Source organism: Scardinius erythrophthalmus (genome assembly GCF_964197995.2).
Source record: "Scardinius erythrophthalmus genome assembly, chromosome: 9".
NCBI lineage: Eukaryota > Metazoa > Chordata > Actinopteri > Cypriniformes > Leuciscidae > Scardinius > Scardinius erythrophthalmus.
Window position 1 is genome coordinate 6,050,623 of NC_138229.1, and position 11,322 is coordinate 6,061,944.

The following is an 11,322-nucleotide window of genomic DNA, read 5'->3' on the forward strand; positions in this document are numbered from 1 at the left end:
GTTTTTAAGCATGTCCATCCAAATTTTGTTACTGTAATAAAATAAATAAATAAATAAAATACAATCATCCTGACACACATCTTAAATTCAAGTCAATTCACATTTATTTGTAAAGTGCTTTTCACAATTTATATTGTTTCATTCAGTAAAATGGTATGTTATGTATTTGTTATGCATTGTTTTACGCACTTATTATGGGTGCATATACTTAATTGTCTGGAGCAAAAACAAGTCTTCGTTTTCTTAATGCAAATTATTTTTTCTGTTAACGCTTTACTAAAGGCTTATTCACTGACTTGTTGATTTATAACTAATTGACGTATTAAGTATCATGAACTAATGGTGAACAATAATGTTGAATACATTAACATCAGCTAATGTAAAAATTCATATCTAATGCATTAACAAGTGGAACCTCATTGTAGCGTAAGCATTTGTTCTTTTGCATTTGAGATATGAAATATGATCCAGACATGACACTCAGGAAATCCTGGATTCCTTCCCCAAAAGTGAATTAAACATTTACATATATTTATTAATCATGTTCAGACACCAGGAGTGAAAAAACAGTTTCAACTTTTATTCAAAAGAAAAGTCAGTCTTAATGTAACAGCTGACAAGGGCAGGGCCATATTTCCCAGAAGCTGTGGTAAGATGATGCAAACACTGTCATGTGCTCCTATCCTCACAAACGAACAAACACATTCAGATAAGACATTCTTTTGCGGTAAATTTCATTTACTCTATGAATTAAAAACAGGAACTGTGTTTTGTTTGTTTGTTTATTTGATTGGCTGATTTGCTAAAACAGTTTCGAGATCCTCATTAGACTTCCTCATTGGACTTTCAATTTCTGATTGCAAAATGTGCTTGATACAAAAAAAAAAGCTTCAAATAAATGACAAAAACATATTAAACCTAGAAAATAGAAGTTGGGAAAAGCAAAATGGGAACAATTGAGCTTCAAAGAGCAGCTGCTTTCAGTTCTGGTCTAGTTGAAAAGTGTCTGGAATGTTTGAGGATGGAAGTACTCGTGTGCATCATCATCATCATCATCATCACCATCCTCATGCTCATGCTGGACACAACAGTAATAAATATACAAAAAAAATGAAATAAAGGCAGAAAAATGACAAAGTCCTTGATTACAGCACGTTGCAACAACTGTCAATCTGCAGTGGATCTTTAGTCTTTAACCTTCAGTTGTCGGTCAGATCTTTCTGCTGGCTCTGTCACTTCAGCCAGTGTGAAGAGAATGAGAAGAAGAAAAACACATTCCTCCTGGTTGTCTATCAGACCTGAGAAGAGCAGGGCGTTCTGGGAAGCTTCTTCTGGAAGTCAGAGCGATGCGGGCTGAGGGTGTTCGGAGGGACTCACGTGGACTTCTGTTTATAATGAATGGTCAGGTCTCCACCGCTCTTCCAGATAAAATGCTTAACAGTCCTGAGGTCCATGTTTGGATCCAAAACCTACGAAAGACAGCAAGCATTTAACAACAGTCTACAAAATCATTTGACATTTTTTACCATTTAAGGCCGTTCACACAACGAACGATAACTATATTAGCATTCACACCAATGCTCTGTTTATTATAAGCATGCACTGCAGATTTGTTGTCTCCTGCTTCAAAGCAGGACAGATTCTGATTGGCTGTCAATGTTACGATATTCGAAATTACGATATTGTTTTTTATGTGTTGTTATCATTATAGTCGTGGTGTGAACTTATCCATTCTTTTAAATTTAGAATGATTTTTTAAAACTATATCATTGTGGTTTTCGTCCTTTGTGTGAATGGGCCTTTAGGAACACAATGAGAACGATACAATCTTGCCTGAAATTTCAATCAAATTCAGTGCAGTCGAGCATTAATGCAATATAAGGATGAAAATAATGTTAAAGCAGGGAAAAATAACCAAAACTGTGGGGTAGTGAATGATTTACTTAAGTTTTAATATCTGTTCCTGGCTTTTCACACTTGTTTAACTGGGGTTACGGCCACTTTTACACCTGGGTTAATCAATGTTTCACACTTGTAATATTGTTATTAAGGGTTATTGATGTCACAAAAGCAGTGCTACTGGACTGCACTGACAAAGCTTCACGGTGTGTCAATGTAAAGGCCAATGTTTTAGCAAAAAACAACCAATCAAAACTAAATAAAGGTCACCTTATTTAAATTTGTTTCAGCATCTGGGAAAAATGAAGTGTTGAAGAGCAAATAATGAGTACATTGGAGCAATGAGTGTGTTTTCTTGTCTGGAGGCGGTAAAGAAGGTGATAGCAGGTCTAACCTGATCTAAACACATGAGCTCAATCTTCTCTTCGGCCATCACTGCCACGTCTTCCTCTTTCTCCAGCTCTGCCGGCTTGTCATTGGCTGAGGAGCTGGTGGTCTGTGACTCCGTGTCAATGTTGATGATCTTCTCATAGACGTGTTCCATCACTTTCCGCACCTGCAGCATGTCACTAGCAGACAGACGGTCCCTGAAAACAACAGGCCATGATGAATAATCTCCAAAATATTGTTGCAAATATAGTTGAGTATCACTTTTACAATTCAAATGCATTTAAATGTCTAAAAAGATGTCTAAAATATTCCATTAGAAATTAGAATAAGCATAACCATTTTTTCTTCCATTTTCTCACTTATAGACTACATACTTTTTGAGTGTTTTAGCCCCGGATGATGAGTGAGGTTGGAGGTAGAACGGGATCTTGTTGAATTTTGGCATGTTTTTCTGAAGCAGGAAAGAAAGCAGTTAATATTATATAACATTATGACACATAATGGGATGATTGTGGGATTTTAAACACTCACATCTACAGTGATATCAATAACCCATTGAGGTACAGTTTCATTCAGTAACATAGACTCAGTCTCTCCCCCAGAATCACGGCATAATAACCTGGAATTGGAAGGAAATATGGCTTATAATGAAGACAAGATCCAGGAAGAATGGTGATTTAATGTCTTCATCATTCTGACCTAAACAACGTTCTTCCGCCCGCTTCACCAAAGATGACTGGAGTGTGTGGGGGAACCTGGAAGTAGCCGTTGCCCTTTTGAATTCGGCTCTCCTGATCACCGTTTACTGCAGACAAACAGAAGATAATGAAGTCAGAAACCAAGTGCATATTTACATGTTGCAGAATATCAGATGTTTTAGAACTATGCAATCTGAATTCCAGAAATTAGTTCAGAACTAAGTTTTGCATAAAGTTAAACGCAAAAAAATAATTGAAAGGCTATCTATGCATTGCAAAATAATTTACATTTAGTCATTTAGCAGACGCTTTTGTCCAAAGCTAGAATTTTCATTCAAGATGGCAGATAAGAGTCAAGGTAAATTTTATTCAGTACTAAAAAGTATTACTAGAAAATAATTCCTCCTATATAATAAAAATCTTTTTTAAATGCCTTTATTAAAAGATATATATATATATATATATATATATATATATATATATATATATATATATATATATATATATTTTTTTTTTTTTTTTTCTACAAAAGCACTTACCATGGTTGAGCTCATTTTCCTCCTCTTCCATTGGGTTTATGTGAGTTCTGGGCCAGAATTCCAACAGGGCCTGCAGGAGCAGCCCACCAAGATTCACTGGAACATATGAATAAACACAAAGAATAGTTATGTTATATAATTTCCAAAGTTGAGTTAATGTTGTAAGGTTGAGTTGCTAAATTAAAAGCATTTCTATCTAGATTTAAAATATATATTCTTGACCACAGGGTGGCACTCTCAAAACCTTTTGAGTACCTTAACATGGTGCCAATGACAATTACAGAATTACGCAATTATACAGCAATGTCTAAATGGCCGACACCCAAAATTGCCAATATGGGAAAATTGGGTACTGATCGACTTAGCATGCTGTACTGAATCTATAGAGACTCGTTTTGTGATTTTTGGCCAAACCGTTCAGAAGTTATAAGCAACAATAGAGGGTCAAAAGTTATTAGCATAAACGTGAGTGCAAATGTAGACAGTTGGTGGCGCTAGAGGGTTTGAGTTAGAGACTCCAAATTTGCTATGGTAACAGCTCAGACTTTGCTTTATCTGTGTACCAAATTATATAACTTTCCCGTAAGCGGTTCTATGAGCGGCCATAGACTCAAGAGCGGAAGAAGAACACTAACGATTATAATAGCTGCCTGGCCATTAATAGTAATAAAAAAATAATAATCAATTTTTCAGTTAAAAATGCATCGTCAGCAAACAAAGAGTCTAGTATGGATTTTTTGCCATGGATTAAAAAATAAAAAAGGTAATTGCAACTTTTTATCTCACAATTCAGACTTTTTTCCCCCGCAATTTTGAGTTTGTATCTCACAATTCTCACAAATCTCAAAAATTTGAGATATAAACTCGCAATTTTGAGAAAAGGTCAAAATGACTACATATAAACTCACAATTGCGAGGAAAAAAAGTCAGAATTGTGAGGAAAAAAGTCCTGATTACCTTTTTAATTGTTTTACTCCACGGTGGAAACATGTTTCCATAGTTTAGCCCCTATCAAGAGGGGAATTTTTGCAGCATATGCATTTTCAACACTATGGACTAAGACAACTTTACACTTCGGGTCAGAGCCGTCTGGGCTTGTAAAACCAGCGTCTTTAGCTGCCACCCACGCCGCAAACGAGTCGCTTTCATCCAGCGTGATAGTCAGCATCTGAAAAACAGCAAAAACATATCCAACACTCATTAACATACATCTTCGCCCATATTTTAATTGAAAAACATGGTGCTAATGCAAAAGGCATTGCCTCTAATACTCACCCCTGTTTTGAGATCTACAGAAAACCAGTTCGGCACATAGACCATCTTGAACCTCTTTTTGATTTCCTCATCAAAGTCCACTTTACCCAGGTCTTCCCCCTTACACGCCTAATAAAACACAGAGCAGGATTACATAACGGTTGGCCAAAAGATGCCACAAAAGCTTCTCATGATCTGCACCTTACCTTAAGGACATCCCAGAATGCCACACTATTATTGCTGTCTTTAGTGAGTATGTGCCTCTTGTCATTGAGAATATGACACTGAACGATGCTGGTGCCACCTGAAATGAAATTAAACTCAGTTCAATACAAGTTTCAATCAATTATAGATAAAAAACAGTAGATGTTTTATCCAAAGCAACTGACAGTACACTTGATTACACAATTTCCATGGAGAAACTGGGGTTTGGTGTCTTTCACAAACAGCAACCTTGCTGGTTTAAGCTTTAACCATTGGCCAACACCATTCTGACCTCCAGCTTTAAGGTCAGATGTTGTTCTAGCTAACACTGATGGTCTTTTACCTTTGATGACATGCTCTGGCTGTGTACACAGTGGAGTCAGTGGAGCACTACAGTCGTTGTCGTAGTCTCCAGATGTTCTGAAGTTATGCATGCCCTTTAGAGACTGATCATGACAAAGAGAGAAAGACAAAGACACATGAGCTGATTGAATGATGCAAATATAAGCTTAGGCATAGGCTAATGTCTAATTATAGAGGGTTTCTGAAGGTAAATTTAAGACTTTTTAAAAAAGACCTTTTTAAGACCAAGTAAAGAAAATGTAAGGGATAATTTGAAGGGAACGCAATATGTCAATTAGGGGTGTGCGATATGACGATTTTTGATCGTGGACGATTAAAATGTCTCCACGATCTGCTTTTGAAGAAATATCGCCTCTGTCCCAACATACTGAACAACGCGACGTATATTCACATAAAATGTTGACGCAGCGGAACGGGAGACTGCAGTTCACAAAAGTTCATAATTTGCATGTGCTTTAATGCCTTGTCGGTTAAACATTTAATTCGCGTGCTGATGCGCTGTTCGTATGCGTTCCTCAGCGCGTACATGTGAAGCTCAAATGCACTAAAAGCCTGCCTACCAGCGCCTGGATACTGGACTAAGTTATCCTTCGAGTCTTATTGTGCTTATACTGTTAAATACACACAAGGTTTACATAAACAAAGTCGGTTATGTCTAAAGTGAAAGCAAACTTGAGAAAATTGAGAGAAAATCTGCTTGTCAAATGCGTGTATATTAGACGCGTCGCGCGCAACTCTTAAAGAGACAGTAGTAGGCTAATAGTAAACACGCTGCCGCTTGTCTTTAAAGGGATAGTTCACCCATAAATAAAAAATATCTCATCATTTACGCACTCTAATGTTGTTCCAAACCTGTATTCATTTCCTTCTAATATTTTCTAATATTTTTCTAATATCAATATTTTGAAGAATGTGGCTATCCAAACAGTAGCTGGTCCTCATTGACTTCCATGGAAGAAAAATATACTATGGAAGTCACTGGGGTTCATCAACTGTTTGGTTACCCACATTCTTCAAAAATAACTTTTATTTTCAACAGAAGAAAGAAACTAATTCGAGTTTAAAACAACTTGAGAGAGTAAATTATGATAATTTGAATTTTTAGGAGAACTATCCCTTTAATGTCAATAAAACAACAAAATGCAAAGAGAAAATCACTCACTGCTCTTGACTGATAATTTTAATAGTAGCTTTAATAAGTATCAATGTATAATTTATACAATGAAGTCTGTTTTGTTTTATTTTCATAGGCTATTTGTTCATTTACTTTCTGCAATGCTACTGTTAAATAGCCTACACCTGTAGCTGAAAACATAAAGCACTGTTTAGCCTATTTAATTTGTATATTAAGTTGTGTATGTGTAATGTGTATATTTAATCTTAATATTTAATAACAAAGAAAATAATGACAAATATTTTTATCTTTGCCCCTGTCCGCCATTTTTTTATTTTGCTACCTAAGGCATTGTTTTTAGAATATGGACATTAGATTGGCTGTAATGCTCAATCACAAAATAGTACAACCAACATAAAAAGAATCGTGATAAAATCGTTAATCGTGATTTTCCTGAAAAAAATCGTGATATGATATTTTTGCCATATCGCCCACCCCTAATGTCAATATGTTCTCTAAATGTAAATGTCTAGGGAGGAAGACAATGAGTAGTATTAACGACACTTCAGAGTTTGAAAATACATTCACTTTAAAGAAAAGAAGGGTTTAGAGTAGCTTGAATAGCTCTGCGCCCAACCACTAGAATATGGAAATTACTTTTTCTGTACCTTCAGATCCCACAAAAGAGTATTTTTGTCTTGTTTTCCAGTGCAAATGTCTAAATACAGTAAATACATCAAGATGCATTTACTTGAGAAGCAAAACTACATAAAATATGAAGTCTTGTTTTCTGTAAATTTGATCAGTTAGGTGAGTTCATGATTAAAATGAGAACAAATATCTGTCAGTGGGGTCAGAAATCCAAAGGGAAATTTTTCATTCGTCATTGACGGGTATTTGTTCTTGTTTTAAGCTCAAACACATTTTTTTATACATTTTTCAAGACTTAATTTTTACATTTCCATCTCAAGTACATGTATCTTGATTTAAAGATGCTCAGATATTTGTATTTGAAAACAAAAATACTGAGAAAGATATTTTTGCAATGCATGTAAGATTTAATGCCATGACTTCACGAATTGAAGACTTTCAGCTCTGATTTAAGACCTTTTTAAGGCCTTAATTTGTGTAAAGGTGAATTAAGATTTTTAAAGACCTTTTTAAAACCTGCAGAAACTCTGATTACATAATGTATATTTAAAGTGTCAGTTCAACCTGAAATGAAAATTCTGTCATCATTGCTCACATATGCAAGAACTTTCATGCAAACAAGTGCTCAAGGAAGAAATGAGTTTTCAGTTGATTCTTGAATATTGTCAGTAATTCGTAGTCAGTAATGTCTAGTTAGGGTTAGGATAGGTGTTCACTGAGAAAAATTAATACAGTCGCTCAATTCATATTGAGGCTGAATAATGACAGAATTTTATAAACTTTTCCTTTAAGAAAAGAACCATCTGAATTGTGGTTATGTAACTCACCCATTTGTTCACAAATGATTTAGTTGTGGACACCCAAATGGCTTGAGGAGGGTCGGCTGATTTGTCCAATTCCATCTGAACAGAGCATCAGATCAATTATAAGAGTAGCATTATAATTTCTTTATTTTCAAGCACTATGCATCTTAAGCTCGCTCTCACCTTCAGGACGGGAGCTTTCTCTTCACATATGAGCACACGTATGTCAGGGTTTCGCAGGTCTGTGCAGTAGATCTTTCGGTCACGTCCTCCGGAGTAGATGTGTGTGAAGGCCTCGTTCGCCTGCAGGGCCCACACGCCCTCATCATGGACCCGGTATGTGGCGATACATCTCTGCTGGCCGAGGGACCACAAGCGTATCGTGCCGTCTGAGCTACCGGAGAGACACTAGACAGAGAAACACAGCATGCGGATAACATTAGCAGAGTCAGTAAATGGTTTTGTTCAGTTTTTGGCAATCTGAATAGCAAAACAATTTACTAAAATATATATATATATATTTTTTTTATGTATCCGAGTATTATTTGGCATGAAATGCACATTTGACGTCATATAAAGTGTGCAATATTGTCTGGAATTGTGTCCAAGTCCTACCTGGGTGCCGTCTCTGTTTAGTAATAATGATTTGACGTTGTCACTGTGGCCTTTCAGCTTCATTAGTTTTGCACATGTTCGTGGATCCCAGAGCCTCAAGACCTGTTATAACAATAAATGTGACACAAAACATGTTCTGTAAGTTAAACCTTTTTATTTGAACCTGCCTGCAGTCACATTAATGACAATTTTCCTTCCTTCAAATGTGAAAGTAAAACATCATCAGACTAACCTTTTCCGTAGATCCTGAGATGATCACGGTTCCTGCCTGATTCATGGCCAGACTGTAGATGGAGTCCTTGTTTCCACTCAGTGAGGAAGCTGTCACGGAAAATATGAACACATTTGTGCACTCTCCTCAGAGCGAAAGGGTTTCCTCATTCATCTGTCTAACTCATACTCAGTTAATAAGAAGGAAGCCTGTGTCAAAAGTTATGATAAAGAGAGTTTTCTCACTTGTGACTGTATTATTAGAGGCAGTGAGAGCCGTCAGCGTGTTCACGTCCCACAGGAAGATCTGCCTGTCCAGCCCGGCTGATGCCACCAGCTCCTTGTCTTTCGCATATGCTAAAGCTTTGACGTAGTCCTGAAGTGTGAATCACAACCACTGTCACCATCAACACAGTCATAAGTCTCAAATATAGTAATTTTGCACACAAAAATAGCACAAATTAGTTTCAGTCTGTTTTCTAGGCAAACTCTGGAAGCTCCAAAGTGGACAAGAGTTTATGCAGACAGTCAAATGTCTGGCTACCGTCAGCATAATTAAAGAGGACATATTATTTCCTATTACAAAGTCTTGATTTTGTTTTTGGGGTCTACTGGAATAGGTTTTAATGCTTGAATGTCCAAAAACACATTACTTTTTCACATATTTGACATTGTTGCAGGACCTCTCTTCCCAGTCTGTTAGTAACACCCTGTTTAGTTCCTGTCTCTAAGAAGCCCCTCCTTCTGAAAAGCGCAATGTGCTCTGATTGGTCGGCTGCACCAGTGTGTTGTGATTGGTCAACCTCTCCGAGTGTGTTTGAGGAAATATCGAGCCTCTTACCATAACTGTGAGCTTCAACACACTACTAATGCAACTCAACCAGACCTCGCCCCTTTTTCACGTATGCCTTGGGTGGGAATTATTTAAATGAGGAATATTGTGACATGTTCGTTCCTGGAAGAAAACTCAAGACTACAATGGATGCGTTTCAGGGAGTTCAGAAACAGTGACACTGATATAGAGAATAACTTAGAACTATAGAACTTTTTCATGCTCATTACAGCAACAATACACAAAGTTGAAAATGTAACAAAGCATTAGAAAAAATTAAAACAAGGTCTACAAAATATGAAACATACCTTATGCGTCCGTAACGTGGACATACAGAATCCCTTGTGTGCATTCCAGACTTTCACAGTGGTGTCCGAGGAGGCTGATATCACTACAACACAGAACAATCCACTGAAACTGTCTAATAATTAGAATATATTTGATGAGATCTGAGCATCCTGTAAAAATCTTCTGAAGTGCTTAAACGTACATGTTTTTCCGTTACAACAGAGAATGATGTCATTGACCCAGTCAGTGTGATGCTCCATCGAAGCGATGTAAGGATCCTGCTGTAATAGTAAACAGCTGTCAGTACTGTAGCACATAAAGCTGGAAATATCATAAACATTTAACAGAACGGGAAAAAAATATGATTTTGATGGTGAAAATGGAAGATATGGTTACATAGTAGCAAAACAAGGGACCGAGTGCATCAATATTCATAAATCATGAGCATGCTGGTTGTACTTTGTGTTGATTGACACTCCATATCCTGACGATTGAATCTCGGCCGGCCGTGAAGAGTCTGTTGAGAGCAGGATCCAGCTGAAGAGCGTTCACACCATTACGATTGTACTTCTCCACCTCATCTCTAATCACATAGGAAACCTGTAAACTCATCATTATTAACAAAAAAAAAATGTTTATTAGAAAATTAGAGATTACCAACAGTCTACTAAACTGGCTATCAACTTAAGTTATAGAAAAAATATTACAAAGAGAGCCTTAGGAACCATCTGTGTCTTGTAAATCAGTCATTAAGAGATTAACATTAGATTTTAAGGCTATACAATATCTGTATGCAAAAACATGTCTTTATCTAAAGAATTTAATTATTGAGCAGACAGCTGTATACAAATACATTCAATTACAAAATCACATATCTGTAGTGTGCAGTGGCCCGAAAAAGTATTTGGACACACCAAAAAATGACGGTATGCCAGTGCGTTAGATATCATCACTGTATGGTAACACCACTGTAATTTTTGAAAGGGCGGAAATGTTTCGGTTTGTAAATATTGTGGACACTACATTGGGCGACACTTTCCTGAAACATGTAAACGTATTAAGAATTCTGTAATAAATAGTTTTAAAGTTCCGAAATATTATGTGTAAATGATCACCTGGACTTTCCTCCGTCCAGCAGCGTTCTGTCTGTGATGAGTCGCCATCTTGCATGTTGACAATCAGAGAATGCGTCACTTCCGGGGGACAGAGGAAGACGTTCTGGTGTTTGTTGGGTCTGTCGAAATCTGTCACTAGAGGCCGCAGTTGAGCACATATGCGCACGAGTAGATTTACCTAAGTTAATTGTTCAGTGGTAGATGGTGATTTGCAGGAATTTAACATCATAGATTTGAGACCCTTAGATCCTAAATGTAAAATGTTATTAAATTGCACAAAACATAACACAAGTTCAAATGTAGCTATATTTAAATACTCCCTATAGTATATATATAAAAAAACAGGA

The 11,322-nt window shown here is 36.6% G+C and overlaps 1 protein-coding gene across 1 annotated transcript; it reads right to left on the minus strand.

The window, feature by feature from the left end:
* Positions 1-83: 83 nt before the first annotated feature.
* Positions 84-11,049, minus strand: wdr48b (WD repeat domain 48b). Its single transcript, XM_081374812.1, has 19 exons — positions 10,976-11,049; positions 10,320-10,460; positions 10,063-10,138; positions 9,881-9,963; positions 8,987-9,116; positions 8,763-8,851; positions 8,531-8,632; positions 8,099-8,323; positions 7,940-8,014; positions 5,328-5,430; positions 4,987-5,084; positions 4,802-4,909; positions 4,598-4,694; positions 3,527-3,622; positions 2,989-3,094; positions 2,821-2,908; positions 2,664-2,740; positions 2,294-2,486; positions 84-1,469 (listed from the first exon to the last, which is right to left on the minus strand). The coding sequence occupies exons 1-19, from the start codon at positions 11,021-11,023 to the stop codon at positions 1,374-1,376; spliced, it is 2,031 nt and encodes a 676-aa protein (XP_081230938.1). The 5' UTR covers positions 11,024-11,049; the 3' UTR covers positions 84-1,373.
* Between the last annotated feature and the right edge of the window lie 273 nt (positions 11,050-11,322).

Excerpts from the sequence above, each read along its gene's own strand:
- wdr48b (XM_081374812.1), bottom strand. The coding sequence starts at position 11,023 with ATGGCGACTCATCACAGACAGAACGCTGCTGGACGGAGGAAAGTCCAG. Across the intron at positions 10,139-10,319 it reads GGAGTGTCAATCAACACAAA|GATCCTTACATCGCTTCGAT; the intron begins GTACAACCAGCA and ends CTATTACAGCAG. Across the intron at positions 8,324-8,530 it reads TAAACAGAGACGGCACCCAG|TGTCTCTCCGGTAGCTCAGA; the intron begins GTAGGACTTGGA and ends TTCTCTGTCTAG.